General features: G+C 41.7%; 1 protein-coding gene across 1 annotated transcript in view; it reads right to left on the bottom strand.

Moving 5' to 3' along the window:
* HECW2 (HECT, C2 and WW domain containing E3 ubiquitin protein ligase 2) overlaps positions 1-22,878 on the bottom strand; it is a 364,266-nt gene that overhangs the window by 217,201 nt on the left and 124,187 nt on the right. Inside the window, exon 2 of the mRNA XM_072812656.1 lies at positions 9,955-10,280. Coding sequence (XP_072668757.1) covers positions 9,955-10,246 — 292 coding nt within the window. The 5' untranslated portion in view covers positions 10,247-10,280. The remainder of the gene's footprint in view (positions 1-9,954; positions 10,281-22,878) is intronic.

Genomic DNA, 22,878 nt, shown 5'->3' with positions numbered 1-22,878 from the left:
GAGCCCAACATAGGGCTTGATCTCACAACCCTGAGATCATGACCTGAGCCAAAATCAAGAGTCAGATGCTTAACCATCTGAACCACCCAGGCACCCCTAGAATGAAGAAGTTCTAAACCTCAAGCCAACATGATCTTAACTCCATCAAAAACATTTACAGGGCAGCCCCAGTGGCGCAGCGGTTTAGCGCCGCCTGCAGCCCAGGGCGTGATCCTGGAGACCCGGGATCGAGTCCCACGTTGGGCTCCCTGCATGGAGCCTGCTTCTCCTTCTGCCTGTCTCTGCCTCTCTCTCTCTCTGTGTCTCTATGAATAAATAAATAAAATCTTTAAAAAAAAAAAAAAAAAACATTTACAATCGGGGATCCCTGGGTGGCGCAGCGGTTTGGCGCCTGCCTTTGGCCCAGGGCGCGATCCTGGAGACCCGGGATTGAATCCCACGTCGGGCTCCCGGTGCATGGAGCCTGCTTCTCCCTCTGCCTGTGTTTCTTCCCCTCTCTCTCTCTCTCTGTGACTATCATAAATAAATAAAAAAATAAAAAAAAAACATTTACAATCGTTTCGCATTTACTAATTACAGCACCTATATAAGCACCCTTTAGGGAAAAGTGACACAAATTACACAAGGTGGAAAAAAAAAACACTCAGATAGCATTCATAGAATCACCAGATAAAAAATAAAAACCATCACAGAAGAATGTTTAACTTTCAAATAAATAGACTGAGAAGAATGTGGAGTAAAGCAAATTCATCATTTCAATGGAAGGCACAAAAGCAGGTTAAAAAAAAAAACTATGAAAAAAGGCTATAAAATAGAGAAAACAAAATAGGATATGGAACCTTCCACTGAACATTCATATAGACAGAAGAATGCCTATTTCAAGTATGGCTTTCCACAGAATGTTAGGGCATCAAATATCCTAAAGCTTCCTTGGATACACTGAGCTATCCATCATTTTAAAGCCTACCTAATATCCAGGGACATCTTCCATAACCAGTTTAACTACATGGACTTCTCCGAGAACCAAATCTTTAACACGCGTATTCTAAGAAAGATCCACGATGTTCTGTGATGCCAGAGCAATGCTGTGAATTCACAGTCTACTAACTGCTACCAGTGGTCCAACGTCAGGTACTGTCCTTGGTCCTGCTCTGGGTGTGTCTTCTCAATACCCTGTAAAGTGTAGATGAAAGTATGACACTTTTTAATACCCGGCATCTATTCTTGCAGGGACTGTGCAAGGATGTCACAGGCTTTGAAACAGTCCAGAGGACCACACACATTGTCAGCAAGACACATCTACACACATTGTCAGCAAGACACATCTACTATGGTAGAGATATTGACTGCTCCCTAAAGAACCAAGGGCATCTCCCCATTTCCCAGTCCTCCTGCAGTTAGACAGACCACGGGACTAATGCTGGACATGGACTCTGGGCTGAGGTGAAAGGTGTCACCTTGGGGCCGAAGCATTTAAGAGGTGGTATAGGAGTCTCCAGGGCTCTCTTCCTTTGACACTTGCCCAGAAAGGCCTTCTGTTACAGATGCTGCAATGCCACGATGGTGGAGCCTTTAATAATCCAAGATGGCAAAAATCAGGACAATGGTGAGCCTGCACCTCTAAACAGCAGTACAAAGCAAGGCCCCTGTCAATCCATGTTGGACACATAGCATTAGAAAGAAATCATCTTTTGTTAAGTCACTGAGGATTCAGGGTTAGCTCATTTGTACAGCATAATCTGACTGACACTGACTCATACAACCAGCTAACACAAAGTAATTTGGAGTTAAGTTGTTCCAAAAACCATTTCATGTTCAAAGCTCTTATTTTCTAAAAGCATTTTCTAAAATTTAAAGACATGACCTGAAACAACTTTTCTTTGGCAGTAATCATGTAAAAATACCAAAAGAGCTTAAGAATAGTCACTCTTCACTATATTTGATAGCTATTCTGGAAACTAAATACATAATTCTTTGTTCCATTTGATTGAATTTTGGATTAAACTGCAGCTTTCCCATCACCTTGAAAAGCATGTTGGTTCAGAACCTACATAATATTCAAATGCTGTATTATTTAGCCTGAAATTTGAAGTGCTTTATATAATTTCTAGAACCCTGATTCAAAGGATTGGATTTTGGTTTTTAAAAGCAGAAGTGGCCTGGTGTGTCACTTTAATCTGGACATCCCTCCTTGTGGATTCATCCAATAGATAAGTGCTATAGCTCCAGACTACCAGGAAAATGATTATTATTAACAGTAGCCAAAATAGGACAGTTTGCAATCAGCAGGATCTTGCAATAAGCCTAGGCACCTTGCCGAGAGAGCTTGATACACATTATCTTATTTCTCATGACACTGGTACTTTTTTCGTCTTTGTTTTTCGTTTTTTGAAAGATGAGGAAATTGTGGTTTAAAAAGATTACAAAATTCAAAAAAGGTTTCTGTCATGAGTGGCACACATAGGGCAGCTCTGCTGCTCTTCATATGGGATCGATACCAAAAAGATTACATAATTCACTCAAGCTACTAAATGTATTTGAATTCACCAGTCTGTCTCATTGCAGAACCGGTGTTCTTAACCGCTGATAACCCCAGAATTTCTCAAAGTGTGCTGTGGGTGATGATCTTGATGGTGAACAGTCGAAAGTTGTTTTTTTTTTTTCACAGTTAATATATATTAGAAAGAAATACAACTGACACCTTCCCAAACTTTACTGCTTAAAGTCTGGGTAGATAACTTGATTTCCTTTCTTTTTTCTTTTCTTTTCCTTTCTTTTCTTTTTTTTTTCCTTTTCTTTCTTTCTTTCTACCAGATGGTTTAAAGAAAATTTTAATAGTATAGGTAATAATCCCATACTGGAAAAATCAAGAAGGTACTGAGTCAATAATTAAAGCCTGGAAAACACTGGACTACATTTTTCAACCCAAGCAGGAGAAATGATGACTGAGACACAAGACACTTAAGGTCCAGCCTTGGCTGCCTCCAACTAGCTGTATGGCATCACCACCCTGAACCTTAGTTTTTTATCTATAAAACATCTATTTAAACTTTGGATTTTAAACCTCTGAAATACGTAATACCAATGTATTGGTTAACTATTGTGATCCTACTTTTATTTTACCATTCAAAGGCAAAGAAATATGAAAAAATCCTAGTACATGAGCCATTATATATTTTAAGATTGAGTCAAATACAGTTGCTCTGACATTCCTCTTTGAAGATATAATCAACTTGTAGACACTGAAAGGGATACTCAAAGGGTGGTCCAGAGATGCTGGCAAACTATTTGTTACTCGTCTATGGCACGATAAGCTTGAGCCAGAATATGAAATAGCTACAACAGTAACCCCATTCTTTCATTTTTTTTGACAACAAGATTTTCTCAGTGAAGGATGCAGGACATTGATTTACATTCTACAGGAAGCTTCTTATCTAGTCATGGATCCACCGTGGACCAGCACTCTGAGTGGCACTGGTGTACAGAACAGTATATACTTCTAATTTTCATAATGTGCATTTTCCTAGCTCTGTGCATCTTCCTAGCTCTCTTATTTCCAATGAGAAATGGCAAAGTAAATCTTTCGAGGTCTTTTTCTTTTGAATATCCAGAGAGCAAAGCACAAGACCAAAGGCTCAGGGGAATTCCATAGTGGGCCTAAAACAAGGGGAATAAGCTCTGCCTTCACACAGCTCTTTAAACAGTGATCATTTGAATTTTCATGGAAAGCTATTTCCGTTGGGTACCCTAAGGGTTTTTTGCATATCAAAGTATTTGGCTCTTTTTATTTAGACAGCTTAGAAGGAAGCAATGAGTAGCCATCTGTGTTACTCTTGTCAGGGGTCACTTCTAATTATGGAGACCAACAATAAATTATAAATCTAGTGATTTCTCAAAAGGCATTAATTGTTGTAATTTGGAGATTCAGGCCTGGAGGTACCTTGTAACCACCTCTGGAAATCTCAGGGTGTATATGAGACCTTCTGGACAGAGAAAATATAATTAGCACCTGTTTTAAGAACTCTGTTCACACACAAAGTTACTCCAAACGGCACTTTGATATTTTCGACTTTTTTTTTCTTTGTATTCCCAATAGGACCTATATACTGCTCAAAATGCCTGAAGACCAATTTATTTTTCTGAACCAGGAATACATATTTCCTCTTCAGATTATATAAAAGTCTTCTGGACTGAGCTGTACAATGCAAACCCTTGTCAACAACTGGCCAAACACAAGCAAAACTCACACTTCAAGAGAGTAAGAAAACGTAAGCCAAGAGAAACACAATCGAAGTGCAGAGTGTGCCAATAAGCCACACCTCGCTGGCCAGACGTTCCACCCAAACCCTGCCCCTTTGGGATTTATTTCTATAGAGACCATCTCTCTGTTGCACAAATAAAACTGGGCGTTGCTAGGAGACCCTCTGGCTTCTCAAGACTCAACTGAAGGGCGTGCTGCTCCCTAGTGGGAGGTACACGACTCTAAAGCTACACCTGGCATGCGTGCTACTGCTGGGAAACCTGGATTCTCAGGGCACCTGTGTCATAGAGCCTGAGAGAGACAGAAAGAGAGCACACATATTTCTATTTAGTCATACACAGCCTTACACTGGGGACATAATTTGTACCCCAAAACTCTTTTCCCCAGCCTGGCCTTGCATTTCCTCTTTTCTTTCAGGTTCCCCCAAATGTATCACCTCCACACCTTCACATAAAGTACCCCAGAACACTGCTTGGGAAGCACCTGAGGTACTTACTCCTTCCAGAGACTTCCTATCATGTGATTGGTCCTATTAAACTTTTGAAAATCTCCACATGGCTTTGAGTCACTACTGTCAAAATGTTTACATCAGATTTTTATTGTTTTATTCCCCCAAAAAAAGGGAGGGGGTTTAGTGGTTTTCAACTCCGTGAAAGCAGCCCCGGGCACACCCTGAGGCAGCACCTGCTCCTGCCTTCTGCCCAAGCAGCTCGTGCCCCCCCCTTTCCGCTTCGGCGTCTCTAAACCACCAGCAGCTCAGTTCGGACTAAGCGGGGACACAAGACCGCTTCACAGCGACGACTTTAGCAAAGACGGGAAGATGTTGTCATAGATGGCAAGACCTTCGGGGAGCCAGTCCACGCTCCTTCTAACTTTCTGCTCTGTCATTCTTAGCTCTTCATCTCAGCTGATGTCTTAGGGTTGCTGTTGTCTTAGGAGCCAACAGTTCAAGACATCACACCCGTCACCAGGCCCCAGGTACGAGAGAAGGGGAGGTCGAAGGACTCTACAAGGGGCTCTAGCTATTCCCTGGAAAAGGAAGTACCCCCCAGCTCTTTCCCTTGCTGGCCAGAGCTGGCCCACAGCCCACTCCTGGACTACCCACCAGCGGGATTACCATACAAGTTTAGAACTTTCCTGAATCTGGGGAGGGTCCACCGGCCCTGAGATGAATGGCTGCGGCTGAGCCCTGACCCTGGAAGGAAGAAGGAACAGGAAACAGCTGTCAGTTAAAAGCTACAAAGCTGCCACCTATCCCTCGCCCCCTGGGATGGCAAAGTCCCCACAGAAGTGAGGCTGCCTCCACTGCAGAGGTCAGAAGAGCCAATCTTAGCCTCAGGAGAAATGGCTGTCTGCCTAAAGCCAGGTCTCTGTTCCCTCTTCCTGAGGTCCCAGACAAGCCAGGCTTTCTTTTAAACATAGTGTGGCCTTTCAACTATAGAAATGAGCCACACTTAATGTCGTAGATGCCGGGACCTGTGCCTTTCAGAGTCATTTGCCGCGAAGACCTGTTGGCACCAAAGACATGCCTAGAACCCCATGTTCTTCATTCTTCCCACGTGGTGTCTTTACTTGCAGATGCCAGTCTCCATGGTCTTCCTCATCCCTCGAGAGGTCGGAGAGCTGCAGTTCTCCACCTCTCTCCCCTGCCAGGGATCTAAAACCGCTAGAAAATACGCTACGAAGAATGAAAAAAAAAAAAAAAAAACATGGAACTGAAACTACCTTTTCTTATTTATTCAGATTCTCTGAAATGGTGAGATGGGAAAATTAAGTGAAACCTCTTGCTGCCTCCTGGAAATCAAAAGCATGGAAGAAACTTCTTCTTCGGGTCCTCAGACAGTAATTAGTTCCAGACTAGGCTTCCTGATGGAAACAACTGTAAAACTGGGAAGCAGTGGTTTTCAGACATTGCATACACAGGCGGCTTAAGATGAAAATCCTAGAAAGAAGAGTGACTTATGAGGTGATTCTGACCACCCCGACCTCAGCTAGGGGACAACTTCCTGAGTGAGTGCAGGGAACTGGAGACCATGGAAGTTCTGACAAGCTAAGAACACGGAGATCTAAGTTTGGATCAACAGGCAGGGCATGGGGAAAGAAAGAGCTATGGAGGTGTGAAGGCTGAAAGTGCACATTGGGATGCCCCACAAGACGAAGGCTAATGTCTGGGCTGCACATGTGCAGAGAAACACTACCGAGGCCTTCCAGAGAGTAGCTGTTACAGGGCTGAGAGTGCACTGAAGCTCCTCGAGATCCAGCAGTGCTAGAGAAAACTGGAGTTAGGACCCAGCCAGAGAAGAGACACCTGGTCAACATTCTAGGCATCCAGCTCAGAAACCAGAAATGCTACTACTTAAAAAGAAATATAAAGACCAACAAGACCTACTATAGAGCTAGCCCTAAACCAACCTCTAATAAAATTCATGGGGAGACCAATAAATAGAGGCTGGGTCCCATCAAGTTAGAACTGCTGGGGAACCACACTGGGCTTCCACAGATCCATCCTCACAAAGCAGAAAATTATATCTAGCATGTTCAGAGAAATAAATCTTCAGACTAGGAGAAAAATTAATATTAAAATAAAATTTTTTCTACACAACTCAGGATTTCTACAACTTAAAATTCTCAATAGCCAGTGTAAAATCAATAACTGCTAGATATGCAAAGAAGCAAGAAAATGGGAACAATGGTCAAGAGAAAAACTGACAATAAAAACTGCCCGTATATTGGATGTAGCAGAGAACTTAAAGCAGATACATTGAGATACATTGAATTGAATTTTTAAAAAACTGAATGAAAATGTGGTTTGAAAGAGTTAATAACATACAGGGAATTTTATGTGAAAAATAAAATCTACAAAAAAGGGAAAGAAATGCAAATTCTACAAATGTAAAGTCAAACAACTGGAATTTTAAAATCCATTGGATGGGACTGACAACAAAATGAAGATGAAAAAACAAGTTAGTGAGATCCCCCTCACACCAGTGAGAATGGCTAAAATTAATAAGTCAGGAAACAATAAATGCTGGAGAGGATGTGGAGAAAAGGGAACCCTCTTGGACTGTTGGTGAGAACGTGAACTGGTACAGCCACTCTGGAAAACTGTGTGGAAGTTCCTCAAAAAGTTAAAAATAGAGCTGCTCTACAACTCAGCAATTGCACTGCTGGGGATTTACCCCAAAGATACTGATGTAGTGAAATGACGCGATCCCTGAGCCCCAATGTTCAAGGCAGCAATGTCCACAAGAGCCAAACTGTGGAAGGAGTCACGATGTCCTTTGACAGATGAATGGATAAAGAAGATGTGGTCTAGGTATACAGTGGGCTATTCCTCAGCCATCAGAAAGGATGAAAACCCACCATTTGCTTCGACGTGGATGGAACTGGAGGGGGTTATGTTGAGTGAAATAATTCAATCGGAGAAGGATGATCATCATATGGTTACACTCATACGGGGAATATAAGAAATAGTGAAAGGGATTATAAAGGAAAGGAGGGAAACTGAGTGGGGAAAAATTAGAGAGGGAGACAAACCATGAGAGACTCCTAACTCTGAGAAACAAGGGGTTGTGGAAGGGGAGGTGGGCGAGGGGTTGGGGTGACTGGGTGACGGGCACTGAGGAGGGCACTTGATGGGATGAGCACTGGGTGTTATACTATATGTTGGCAAATTGAATTTAAATAAAACATTTTTTAAATTTTAAAAAATAAAAAAATGACTAGTGAACTTGATAGGAAAATACAAAAAAAACTCATATCAAGATGAAAAGAAAATAGTCTTGTGAAATCTAAAAAATTAAAGTTACATCAAAACCAAATGAATCACTCCCAAAGTCCCAAAAAACTTTAAGAATTTTCTGTGAATATAATAGATTTCAGAGATAAAAATACGATTTTTAAATCCTACCTTCCCCATTTTGTATATATATTTAAACACATCTGGGTAAAAATGCTGAACCATGAAGAGTTTTCCCCCCTTTTTTTTGTTGTCATAAGAGGAAACAGAAAAATAAAAATTCTTGAAATTTTTTTTTGCCATTTTAGATTTGTTATCCAGTAATGATTAATAAAGAATTACATTAGTAAAAACAAACCAATTTTTAGTCAACATAAAATTATTTGTTGCTGAAAAACATACATTTTAGCAGGTTTAACATTTTGATAAACTGTCAGCAAGGACATTGCTTTGCCTTAAATCAAGTTTGTCAATAGTAGCATTAACAGATTATCGTGGGAGGTGATCTTGTGCATTGCAGGATATTTAGTGGCACCCCTGGTTTCCCATTCCCTACCCAACTCTGCAAACCAAAAAGGTCTCCAGACATTACCAAATGTCCCGTAGGGTAGGTAAAGTCCCACCTGCCAAACACAAATAGGTCTTTTGCCCCTAATTTACTCCAAAAAACAAACAAGAGGAAAAAAAAAAAAAAAACTTGATGTTGGGCAGCCCGGGTGGCTCAGCGGTTTAGCACCACCTTCAGCTCAGGGCATGATCCCTGAGACCTGGGATCGAGTCCCATGTCGGGCTCCCTGCATGGAGCCTGCTTCTCCCTCTGCCTTTGTCTCTGCCTCTCTCTCTCTGTGTCTTTCATGAGTGAATGAATGAATGAATGAATAAATAAATAAATAAATAATCTTTAAGAAAAATTTAAATAAATAAAATAAAATACTTGATGTTAATTTTTGAAAGGAATTCCCCCCATTGAGTGAAAAACATCCCCAACTTTGAGGAATGTTAGATTTTTACTGTCAGGTTTAATTTAGATTTTCTTAAAGCCTGGTTGGTAGGGTTTGGATTTTTGCTTTCAATGGAGCAAATTTTCTATTTTCTGGCATATGCCATTCATCATTTGTTCACCTATGAAGAACAGGTGCAAATTAGCTAAACACAGCTGGAACATTTTTATTAAAACAAATAGCAATCTATTCCTAAGTCACTTATTAGGAAAATATGACACTTTTTTCACCTAACTGATCAAGGACACATCAGGAATTCTGAAATAAAAAGATAGCAAAGACTGCAAGTTGTTCTCCATGAAATTCAATCTTTAACATGAGAGACTCCTAACTCTGGGAAACAAACAAGGGGTGGTAGAAAGGGAGGTGGGTGGGGGGTGGGGGTGACCGGATGACGGGCACTGGGGGGGGCACTTGATGCGATGAGCACTGGGTGTTATTCTATATGTTGGCAAATTGAACACCAATAAAAAATCAACTAAAAAAAAAGAAATTCAATCTTTAGAAACTACGGGACATTTCTTCACATCGGTTATCTAAAGCTAGACATCTTTTTCATCAGTTTAAAACTACAGGTAAAAGTTAACAACCAACTCTTCCCGAAACGGGACTATTGATCAAGGGCGATGCGAAGCTTTAAAGAGAAAATATCACAAAATCTGCGGGTCTTGGCATTTAATCTAGAAATATAACCACAAAATTCATCACCACAAAGATATTTATTAGTGTTGATTCTCTCCCTTCTAAAGAGGGGGGAGGAAAAAAAAATAAAAAAAAAAATAAAGAGGGGGGAGGGCGTCCCCAGAATCTTGCTGGACTTATTTGTGTGTGTGTGTGTGTGTGTGTGTGTGTGTGCGTGTTTCCCCCAGGAAAAAAAAATACAAAATAGCACAACATCAGAGTAACACTGACTGTGCTCTGAGGCACGTGCAAGTCTACTTCCCGTCACTCACCTATGTGGTACAGCCCAATCCAATCACTGGGGTCCACCTCCTCTTTAATGTCCCAGAAGATAATGAGGTTCTGGGCTTGCCCCAGCGTGTACTCGTACATGCTGGCGGTCAAGCTGGAGCGGCTCTCAGAGGTCACCAGGTCCGTGTCACTGTTCGCCCTCGGGAGGGTCATGTTCTCCGGCATAGAGCTCTGGGCCGCGAGGCTCTGGAGGTTCTCGGGGCTCAGCGTGTACCGCATCTGGGGGTTCCGGCGCCGCACGAACAGCAGGTGCTCCCGGGCGGAGCTGGCCATCCCTGCTGCCCCTGGAGGTTAGCTTCCCACGAGGCTGCAAGACACACACGGGCCCAGGCATCAGCATCCCTGCGCGGGGAACGGGGTGCAAGCTTTCCAGCCGTGAAGCCCCCCCAGCGCTCACCAACGCTCCACCACGCGATGAGCCTCTGCTGTCACAATAAAAACCATTAGTCCACTGTCAACGGAGGAGGCCAGAAGCGGCCTCTACAGACCGGGGTCAGGTGATGGCAAGGCCTACCCCCCGGGGACCCTCGAGCTCGCTGCACACAGCTTCCTCCTGGCAGTCAAGGCGAAGAGGGTCCCCCTACGAGCCCTTCTACGTCCATCCTTTCCTAGACACCCCACCTTCTGGAATGGTCCCCTTTTCTTTTACCCCCTCCCCACACACACACACATATATTTATTTCCTGTTGAAATTTAATTTCAGGGGCACCTGGGTGGCTCAATCAGTTCAGAGTCTGCCTTCAGCTCAGGTCATGATCCGGGGGTCCTGGGTTTGAACCCACGTTGGACTCCCTGCTCAGTGGGGAGTCTGCTTCTCCCTGCTGCTCCCCCGGCTTGTGCTGTCTCTCTAATAAATAAATAAAATCTTTAAAAAATGGAATCAAATTTTAAAAGAGCAAGACAGAAGATTTTGCCACAGTTGAAATATGCGGTTGAGCACAGGTTAACTTGCTCAATTTCCTTCTCACAGAATATAACCCATTAGAGTCTTTCTCAGGAACTTGCTCAAATGTCACCTCCTCTCTTAAATACGGTGGCCATCATCTTTAAAACTGCAACGCCCAGCCTTCCCCATGCCTCCTCTCTCCCTGTGTTTTTCTCCAACAGCAATTATTATGATCTGTTATTGGGTTATTGGGTCCCTCTCCCAACAAGAATGTAAGCTTGGGGAAAGGAAAGTGTCAGTAAATGGTGCCGGGAAAACTGGAACAAAATAATGAAACTGGACTCTTCTCTTACATAATACACAAAACCCACCCGAACTCAAAACGGATTGTAGATCTGAACAAAAACCCTGAAGCCATAAAACTCCAAGAAGAAAACACTGGCGGTAGGCAACTTGACTTCAGTCTTGACAATAATTTTTTAGATCCGACACCAAAAGCAGAGGCAACAAAAGCAAAAATAAACAGGTAGGTCTACATCACACTAAAACAGCTCTGAACAGCAAAAGAAACCATCGACCTTGAAGCTATCCTGTCTCTAAAAGCAGGAATAGTGGCCCCCTGGTGCTTGCATATAGCAAGGGAGGAGATGAAGTAGAGAAAGGGTGGAGGTGATCAGTACATCTCACTAACAAACATTCACACAGCACCTCCTCTGTTAAGTGATTTACAAATACAGATAAGCTATTTGTAAGACGTGTTAATAAATCAGGAGTTGTACATGCTTAAACCTCATCCTGTCTCAACTGGTGCCTCTCCTCAGTGGAGGGGACTTTAAAGTACCATGCATGATGGTTGTAAGGATTAGAAAAATCAGAAGTGAAAGTGTTTAGTAGAAAGAAACTACTGCTATTTTAAGGATAATGTACTCAGTGAATTAATTAATGTGCTATTTAGTTGGGGTGGCTCCAAGGACTGGAAGTCAGTTAACAGAAGTCAAATGCTAACGGCTACCTCTACACATGAACCATCACTGTGGGGGCACCTGGGTGGCTCAGTGGTTGAGCATCTGTCTTTGGCTCAGCTCATGATCCCGGGGTCCTGGGATCGAGTCCCGCATCAGCCTCCTCACAGGGAGCCTGCTTCTCCCTCTGCCTATGTCTCTGTCTCTCTATGTCTCTCTTGAATAAATAAATAAAATCTTAAAAAAAAAAAATCACTGTGATTTCTGCCTTGTGCTAGATGACCCTGTAATTAGGAAAGAAGGAGAAAGCAGGCCATCCTTCCCCTGCCCCACTACTATTCGACAGGACTCCTGGCTACCAGAAGCCAGAAATCAGCTACATGAGGATGCACAGCCCTTCGAGTTATAGCTTCAGAACTCAACAACGTTTCTAAAATAATTGTTTCTACGTTAAAGAAATTAATTCCAATTTCCAAACAATCCTCTTGGGAAAGAACTCGTAAAGCCAAGCACCAAGAAGCCAGTAACTGCACATAGTGAGAGGCGAGAGTAAACAGAGAAGAAATTAGAAGAACCTTGGGCACAGAATAGGAAGCAAGTCAGTTGAAACCTCACTTAAGAGTGATGAGGAGGGAGCTATTCCAGGGTCTTGAGCAGAAGAGTCAAAATATGAAATATAAGTATGAGAAACGTCATCTGAGAGCCTCGGCAGGGCTGCTTGTAGGAGGAGGGAAACAGAGGTGGGGAAACCAGTTAGAAGCAGGGTAGTTAAGGCATCTGACACTTGGTGCTGCGAAATGGATTTTAGTAACACAGAAAGGAAATATATCAATTGGGAATATTTCAAAGAGCCCAAGGAATTGGCAACAGAATGGCAACAAGGGAGGAAAGTGGACAAAAATTGGGACTAAATTCTGGGTTTTCCATCTAAGTGACAACAAATTCCCAGAAACACTGATGCGGCTGAGCAAATCAATACCATCTCGGGTGGGTCTGAAGTAAATGCAATAAATCCAAGTAACTATGTCCCAAAGACTCTTGAGAGGGTGGGCGGAGTTGCGGGTTATTACGAGGCCAAAGAGAAAACAGAGAAAACAAATATTCAAATGCAAGTTTCTGCTTAACACTAGCCTTATTATTTATTAATTAGAATCAACAATGCCAATTCATCTTAAAAAGATTTATTAGTTTGGGGTTTAAGGCCTCATTCAGGGGATGCCTGGGTGGCTCCGTTAGGTTAAGCGGGTCAACTCTTGCTTTTGGCTCAGGTTGTGATCTCAGGGTTGTGAGATCAGGAGCCGCGTCAGGCAATATTCTCACATGGGAAAATGAGCTTGTGAAATGACAGAGGGTGGCTGCTTTACATTTTCTCCTATGGAAATCTAAGAATTCTTCATGTGTTTCTCCGTCTCCATTCCTAGGTCTTCTGCAAGAAGACAAATTTTCTTCAGGAAATGATCCATGCTCTTCTGAAAAGCTTCAGAAGATAAAGCTCATGGTAAAGGGAATTGATTAGTAGCCACCATATTTATTAACCAGAAAGCTGGTCCTTTCAAGCCCCTTAGACAATCCCTCCCATGTGCTGCCTCTGCTGCCGCGCCAGGTCCCATTCCCAAAGGGCCCAGTGCAATGTAGCACTCCTTAAAACCCCTCCCCGCGCTTCTATTTATGATTAGGTCTGCACTATGCTGCTCTCCCAGATAACAGACATCTGCTCAAACAACAACTAAAAACAAAATCACTTCTCTTCCAGAGGTCAAGAAACACGCGGTGACCAAGCAAATTGCGAAACACCTTAGTACACGACTTCATTTCCAAAAGCAGCAGATTTTGTGTAGAAGATACAGACAGCAGCAGACAACAGATACATCAAGCAAGTGTTTCTATTTAAAATATTTTTGCTCAAGAATCTGAAGGTCAATGTCAATTTACTAAATCTCACCCGAAGGGCAATTATTGACAACATTCCTGGTCAAAAGATTTTTTACAAACTAGAAACACACCCTAGGATTTTAACTTCCTAGACTGGACACTGATAAACAAAACCAATAATAATAACTAACATCCTGTTTAACCCTTCAAATTCCAAAAAAATAACCACACAAACATACACACACATGCACACACACCTGCTCAACTATACCATGCTTCAAACGCCATGTGTGTGTTTTACTATTTAAATGAGGAAAAACACTACGTCAAGAGACACTAAAGAACACATAATCTGCCTGCAATAAGCAGAGATAAGAGAAACCTAGGAAATCAGCGACCCCTCAGACCCGCAAGGTCAGTTGACAAGAGATGAAGAAAGCCGTCACCAAATTCTCAACTAAAGATCCTTCCCCAGTAGATTTCCATCATATCTGCTGCTAAGAGAAAGCGATTTTAAGTCATCACTCAGTGTTTATCATGCATAATCATAAGCCCAATGTTCAGCTTTCTCAGCAAGAGTATTCTAGTAAAAGGACTAATACCAGAAAATCCCTGCTATACAACCTGCCGGTGAATGCTCCTGACACAGGGCATTTTATAGAGAGCCTGAGGTGACTGCAGCTGCCACTCACTTCCCCTTCTTGGGTGCAGAAGTATCAGAAATACAATTAACGGGCAGCCCGGGTGGCTCAGCAGTTTAGCGCCACCTTCAGCCCTAGGCATGATCCTAGAGACCCAGGATCGAGTCCTACTTCGGGCTCCCTGCATGGAACCTGCTTCTCACTCTGCCTGTGTCTCTGCCTCTCTGTGTCTCTTATGAATAAATACATAAAATCTTTAAAAAAAAAATACAATTAACCCTCCAGGCTGCTGTTCTTTTTTTTTTTTTTTTTTTCTTTAATTTTTTTATTTATTTATGATAGGAACACAGTGAGAGAGAGAGAGGCAGAGACACAGGCAGAGGGAGAAGCAGGCTCCATGCACCGGGAGCCCGACGTGGGACTCGATCCCGGGTCTCCAGGGTCGCGCCCTGGGCCAAAGGCAGGCGCCAAACCGCTGGCGCCACCCAGGGATCCCCCGGCGCCACCCAGGGATCCCCCAGGCTGCTGTTCTTTAGGAAAAAGCCTCTTTTTCTTGTACTTTTATCAAATAATATGTTAGGATCCACAACATACGAATAGTCCACTTGTTAGTTGGGGGAAAAAAATGTACACAAATGGGAAGACGGAATTTTAAGTTCCAAAAGCTTTTAATTATAGACTGGAGTCCAACAGTGCTTTCAAGATGTTGTTTTAGCCTTTAATCACTGAATATGCAAATAGATAAATAAATAAGAGAAAATAATTCATTCTTTTTAGTTCTTTAAATTCAATAAGGTTTTGGGGCACCTGGGTGGCTCACTGGTTGAGCATTGCCTTCAGCTCAGGTCATGATCCTGGAGACCCAGGATGGAGTCCCACATCGAGCTCCCTGCATGGAGCCTGCTTCTCCCTCTGCCTGTGTCTCTGCCTCTCTCTGTGTCTCTTATGAATAAATAAATAAAATCTTCAAAATTCATTCATTAAGGTTTTTAATTCAATTATTAATCTTTTCTTTGCAGGTGTGAATAGATAATTCCCAAAAGAAAAAATGTTAAATAATTAATACTATATGCCATAAACAAATTTTTGAAAATGATATATAATTTTTTATCCATTAAAATGTCAACTTTGAAAAATAACAGTACTCAGAAGTGAAGGTACAGGGAGACACAAACTCGCATGCTGCTGAGAGGGGAGTTTCTCATAGCCTGCTAGCACCCTGGAAGAAAAAAGACATCTAGACCAAAACTGAAGGAGCTTCAAGGAAGGAAAAAAGGAAAGAAAAGAAAGAAAAGAAAGAAAAGAAAGGAAAGAAGGGAAGGAAGGAAGGAAGGAAGGAAGGAAGGAAGGAAGGAAGGAAGGAAGGAAGGAAGGAAGGAAGGAAGGAAGGAGAAAAAAGAAAGAAAGAAGAAAGAAAGAAAGAAAGAAAGAAAGAAAGAAAGAAAGAAAGAAAGAAAGAAAGAGAAAGAAAGAAGAAAGAAAGAAAGAAAGAAAGAAAGAAAAGAAAGAAAGAAAGAAAGAAAGAAAGAAAGAAAGAAAGAAAGAAAGAAAGAAAGAAAGAAAGAAAGAAAGAGAAAGAGAATGGTATTTGCTGTGGGCTTTTCGTAGATGGCTTTTAAGATGTTGAGGAATGTTCCCTCTATCCCTACACTCTGAAGAGTTTTGATCAGGAATGGATGCTGTATTTTGTCAAATGCTTTCTCTGCATCTAATGAGAGGATCATATGGTTCTTGGTTTTTCTCTTGCTGATATGATCAATCACATTGATTGCTTTACGAGTGTTGAACCAGCCTTTCCCCTAAGATCAGGAACAAGACAGGGATATCCACTCTCACCACTGCTATTCAACATAGTACTGGAAGTCCTAGCCTCAGCAATCAGACAACAAAAAGACATTAAAGGCATTCAAATTGGCAAAGAAGAAGTCAAACTCTCCCTCTTCGCCAATGACATGATACTCTACGTAGAAAACCCACAAGTCTCCACCCCAAGATTGCTAGAACTCATACAGCAATTTGGTAGCATGGCAGGATACAAAATCAATGCCCCGAAATCAATGGCATTTCTATACACTAACAATGAGACTGAAGAAAGAGAAATTAAGGAGTCAATCCCATTTACAATTGCACCCAAAAGCATAAGATACCTAGGAATAAACCTAACCAAAGACGTAAAGGATCTATACCCTAAAAACTACACAACACGTCTAAAAGAAATTGAGGAAGACACAAAGAGATGGAAAAATATTCCATGCTAATGGATTGGCAGAATTAATATTGTGAAAATGTCAATGTTACCCAGGGCAGTGTACACGTTTAATGCAATCCCTATCAAAATACCATGCACTTTCTTCAGAGAGTGAGAATAAATTATTTTAAGATTTGTGTGGAATCAGAAAAGACCCCGAATAGCCAGGGGAATTTTAAAAAAGACAACCATATCTGGGGGCATCACAATGCCAGATTTCAGGTTGTACTACAAAGCTGTGGTCATCAAGACAGTGTGGTCCTGGCACAAAAACAGACACATAGATCAATGGAACAGAAGAGAGAACCCAGAAGTGGAACTTTATGGTCAACTAATATTCGATAAAGGAGGAAAGACTATCCATTGGAAGAAAGACAGTCTCTTCAATACATGGTGCTGGGAAAATTGGACATCCACATGCAGAAGAATGAAACTAGACCACTCTCTTGCACCAGACACAAAGATAACTCAAAATGGATGAAAGATCTAAATGTGAGACAAGAGTCCATCAAAATCCTAGAGAAGAACACAGGCAACACCCTTTATGAACTTGGCCACAGTAACTTCTTGCAAGATACATCCACGAAGGCAAAAGAAACAAAAGCAAAAATGAACTATTGGGACTTCATCAAGATAAGAAGCTTTTGCACAGCAAAGGATACAGTCAACAAAACTAAAAGACAACCTACAGAATGGGAGAAGATATTTGCAAATGACATATCAGATAAAGGGCTAGTTTCCAAGATCTGTAAAGAACTTATTAAACTCAACAGCAAAGAAACAAACAATCCAATCATGAAATGGGCAAAAGACATGAACAGAAATCTCACAGAGGAAGACATAGACATGGCCAACATGCACATGAGAAAATGCTCTGCATCACTTGCCATCAGGGAAATACAAATCAAAGCCACCATGAGATACCACCTCACACCACTGAGAATGAGGAAAATTAACAAGGCAGGAAACCACAAATGTTGGAGAGGATGCGGAGAAAAGGGAACCCTCTTACACTGTTGGTGGGAATGTGAACTGGTGCAGCCACTCTGGAAAACTGTGTGGAGGTTCCTCAAACAGTTAAAAATAGACCTGCCCTACGACCCAGCAATTGCACTGTTGGGGATTTACCCCAAAGATACAGATGCAATGAAATGCCGGGACACCTGCACCCCAATGTTTCTAGCAGGAATGTCCACAATAGCCAAACTGTGGAAGGAGCCTCGGTGTCCATCGAAGGATGAATGGATAAAGAAGATGTGGTTTATGTATACAATGGAATATTACTCAGCTATTAGAAACGACAAATACCCACCATTTGCTTCAACATGGATGGAACTGGAAGGTATTATGCTGAGTGAAGTAAGTCAGTCGGAGAAGAACAAACAGTGTATGTTCTCATTCATTTGGGGAATATAAATAATAGTGAAAGGGAATATAGGGGAAGGGAGAAGAAATGTGTGGGAAATATCAGAAAGGGAGACAGAACATAAAGACTCCTAACTCTGGGAAACGAACTAGGGGTAGTGGAAGGGGAGGAGGACAGGGGGTGGGGGTGAGTGGGTGATGGGCACTGAGGTGGACACTTGACAGGATGAGCACTGGGTGTTATTCTGTATGTTGGTAAATTGAACACCAATAAAAAATTACTTTATTAAAAAAAAGAAAAGAAAGAAAGAAGAAAGAAAGAAAAAGAAAGAAAGAAAGAAAGAAAGAAAGAAAGAAAGAAAGAAAGAAAGAAAGGAAGAAAGAAAGAAAGAAAGAAAGTTAGTTAGTTGTTAGGAGAAGAGGAAATGAATGTTGGACCAAAATAAAGGAGAAAAAAAAACTAACAAAATATCAGTACCCAAATGACAGACCCTTATATATATAATGAGAGAAGAAAATAGAATAGGAAAGCAAGTATGGGAAGAATAGAGGCAAGAAATTTATTCATTTACCCCAAAAGTTAAAGTGTGTAATGAGTCCCTTACTGGAATGATATTCATTGGCATAGATATCAAGTTTTTAAAACACTGATCTATGTTTCTAAGATATATTAAATTAAGAAGAGTAAAACTTTAAGAATCATTTTTAAACATTATGCCAGATTAGAAAAACTGGAACCAAACTTCATGTATTTTCAATACGTTTTTTTGAAATTCCAACTTGCTTTCCAGTAAAACACAAATGAGGTTCCATGGTCTACCCAACTATTTCCTAAAAAAACAAAAACTCTTTGCTTTTACATCAAGCACTGTTGGGGATTTGCTTGTCTGTTTATAAATATCGATGGCTTGTGTAGGGGAAGTAGAATCGATTCATTTTAAAGTCATCGCTTTTGAAAGATACTAAACTTCCACTCCCTGAATATCCCTAGGGCAAAAGACAGCTCTTTCTTTTTTTTTTCTTTTGCATGGAACACATCCCAAAACATTATCTTTACTAAAGCTGTGGATAATTACCAACTGTTGGTAAATGGAATTCAGACATTAAAAATTCTGCATTCCTTTGTGGTAGCTGGAACACATTCGCCTGGGAAAGTCTTTCCTGCAAGGCCAACCACAAAACACAAGCTCCTAGTTACTGACTGTCAAAAGCTGCTTAGAAGAGACAACCAACTGTATTTCAATACAATTGTTTATTCCATAAAACACCCAGAGGTCTTAACTATGAACACCAGTAATAGCTACATGCACTCTGTACCCCACGGAACACATTTTTTTAAGCCTCACTGCTTCTCTTTCTCTCCATTCCCCCTGCCGCAGCAGGACTAAGCCAAGTTCACGTCAGATCCTGTCTAGACGGTCACTTCTCAGCCGGCCTCCCTGACTCCCATGTTTTCTCCCAACCCATCCTCTGTCTCCCCCAGTGCAGCAGCACCTCTTTGGGGACACTACTCCTGGTCAAGTAGTAACGTAATCAAAGGGCCGGGGTGCGAGCAAGTCAAGGCAGGGTGAGCAGGGCAGGCCTCTCACAGGCAGGGACTCTGAAGCCCATTAAGCTGAAATCTGAAGTCAGGTCTTTGCAAAGTCCAGGTGACAGGTGACGATGGCATGACTTTGAATGGTGGCACGGCTCTGAGGGTCAGGGTGGAGACAGGAGGAGGGAATTCTGAGTGGATCTCCTTACACTTCCTGAAAGGACCACATTAAACACTTCCATACGGGACGTGCTCCGTGCAAGCTTATCTATGCCTGAAGTGCTTACTTAGCATGCTCAGCGTGGCCTTGCCATGCCCTCCACCTACAGCACGGCCCGAAGGCCGCTCTCTTCCCGAAGAACACCCAGCCCAAGGCCACCCTCCTACCCCTGAATCCCAGGGGCCTTTTTACATCATTCTTACCCCCTACACTTCACAGCGCCTCACAGTCTAACTGGGAAGATTCGTGTCTGCCCTTGTCAGACTATAAACTCTCTGAGGACAATTACGGTTTCTCTTGCATGTTGCATCCTTCACTAAGTACCATGTGCTCGGTTAACATTTTCCAAGTAAATAAATGGAAGGTGTTAACTGCCAGTAATGAGAAAAGAAGAATTTGAAAGGACCAGATCAACAGCAGGAGCACATGTTGACTTTTCTTCAGAATTTAGCCAGCCATTCAAGAAAGATTTATCAAGTCAGGAGCCTACTTTATGCTGAAATGTGTAAGATGCGGGCCTTGCTATAGTATGGAAAGAAATCAAAACCGACCTACATGAAGGAAATTGAAAGCAATTGCCTTCTATGCTGTATGGAGTTAAGTGCATAAGTCAGTAAGAATTCGCTGCAGAGAATGATCAGCACGGATTGCAAGTGTTTAAAAGAAGCCTAATGAGAAAAATTGAGCTGGACTTTGAAAGATATGAAGAGGCCAGGGAAACATGGCATGAATTCTAAGCCAAAGAAAGAATCCAATTTAAAAAAGGGAAGATAGGAATGAGCTTTCAATAGCATCTCTCAGATCCAAACCCCTAACATCTGACCTCTGAATAAAGAATCACCTCCTTCGTTGCTCCTACCCTTGATCTCTTGCTGTCTATTCTCAAAACAGCAACCAGAATTATTTTTTTAATGGAAGTCAGATCATTTGCTTTCTACTCAAAACCCTCTAGAGGTCCCCATTTCACTTAGAATAAAAACCAAAACCCATAGAATGGTCTACAAGGCCCACAAGATCTGGTCCCTGGTCCCCTCTGACTTGGTCTACCACTGTGGCCACCCATGTTCATATCATCCCAGTCCCACTGCAGCTCCGAGAAGGCATCAGCCATACTCTGCCACAGGGCCTTTGCATCTGCTGTTTCCTTTGCCACAGAAGCTCTTCTTTTTCAATATCCACATGGCTCACTTTGCTGCCCCTTCCCATGCTTACCAAATGCCACCCTCTCAGTAGGACCTTCCCTGACCACTGTATTAAAATTTCAACTGCCTCAACACTACCCTTTCCCTGCTATATTTTTTCTCCATAGCACTTCCACATTCTAGTATCCAGTATGTTATTAGTGTCTCTCTAGAGTCTAGTATATCTCCTCACTATGAAGGTATGCTTCATGGAGAGTCAGAAATGACAGACAGACATCATCTCTAAGTAGGCAAATGAATTTAGATGTTTTTTTTTTTCAGCAGAGCACCAAGAACAGTGCCCATTCAATTCAATAATCAGTTGTCGTTTTTAACTTTACAGGTGATTTGCTACCACAGTAAGATTTCTAGTGGATGCCATTTCACTGGCACCATGCAATGGTTGTGGGGAAGCTGCAAACATACAGGTTACATTTCAAAGTCTGAGATTACCAACTGGTATTTACCATTATTACCAAGTTAACAAAAGGCACCTCTGAACAGAAAAGGGGAAAAGGTATGGAATAGACAATAAGTAATCATGTTAGAGAAGGGAGTCACAAGTAAGTCATAAACACGGAGTGCTAAACTGACCGGAATGTTCGCACAAGCAATCTCCAACGCTTACTATGTGTGAAACACTGTTCTAGCTCCAAGGAACCACAGATCAAATAGATTCCATTCTCCAGGAACTTAGAGTCTTATGACTAGAAAAAGAATGAGGTGCCCAGGTGGCTCAGTCACGTAAGCACCGGACTCTTGGTTTCGGCTCAGACATGATCGCAGGTTCCTGAGATTGAGCTTCTCTCTAATTCCCTCTGTCCCTCCCCCTGCTCGTGTCCTCTCCCTCCCCCTCTCTCACTCATAAATAAATACATCTTTTTTTAAGAAGACTAGTAAAAGAATGAATTTTAAAATAAATCGCCCAATTTCTAAGATTTCTAAGATTCCCAGTCGCTTGGACAATCATCCGGAAGAACTGAAAAATTAAATGAACACCAACGTGCAGCATGTGGGGAAGGAAACAGTTCTCTTTGGTATCATGATCCTGCCTACTGACATCAAGTTTAATCTCAATTCAAGTATTAGGATAAGAAATGTTTGAAACCTTTCCCAAAAGAACTATCTGTATTTTCACAGTACTATCGTTTCCAAATTCTTTTGACAAAAAAAAAAAGAGATCTTTGGTGCCTAGGTATTCATTATCCAGCTCCAGTCTATTAAGCAGCTGAGGAAGAAAGCAAAACATATCACAAAACAGTGAATTGAAGACTTTGTACGTTATTCCCCATTCAACCGCTCCTTCCTTGCAATGACTGAGCTGCTCCCTGCCATTCATCTGTCAATCATTCATTGAACCTCAGATGTTTCGAGAATAAAATGCGAAGAGAAACTGCATGAACTTGTAAAAGATTCAGGAATTCATACAAGTCAATGAAAGAGATTTTGAATAACTTCTTGAATCACACGCAAAACCACTGATTAATAAGGGCCTGGCAAAGTTAGAATAGTTGACAAGAGAAGGAGGAAGAAAAGTAAAAGCAATTTGAATGTCACAGGCTGCGGTAAGGTCGATAGAGCCCTGCCACAATTTTTTGCAATAAGACTTTCAAGACTGTGGTAAGAAAGACAAATACTACATTGTGCAATCATACAATTGTCTTGAAAAAGTTAACTCCTCTCAACTCTTGAAAAACTTCGACACCTTCATTTGTTCTTTCTTCCTTCCAAAATAGTTAGGCCATATTTGTGATTATAATCTAAATTTTGTTGTATGTAAGACAAACTGATACACATAATTTGAGCTTTTCCTTGTCCAGACTTAACCCCTTCCCCCCTTATTTACTATAAAACTTGGCTTCCCACTGGGAACAGATTCACTTTAAAAGGCCTGCTTTTCTGGTATCTGCCATACATCCTCGGCCCCCACCTTCAGCCTCATGTTATCTCCACAGTTGCCCTATGATGAAGCAATTGATTCTAGATTTGATTTCCA

This window comes from Canis lupus, chromosome 36 (assembly GCF_048164855.1).
Source record: "Canis lupus baileyi chromosome 36, mCanLup2.hap1, whole genome shotgun sequence".
Lineage (NCBI taxonomy): Eukaryota > Metazoa > Chordata > Mammalia > Carnivora > Canidae > Canis > Canis lupus.
The sequence above is the reverse complement of the archived record's forward strand: the minus strand, read 5'-3'. Positions and strand labels throughout refer to the sequence as shown.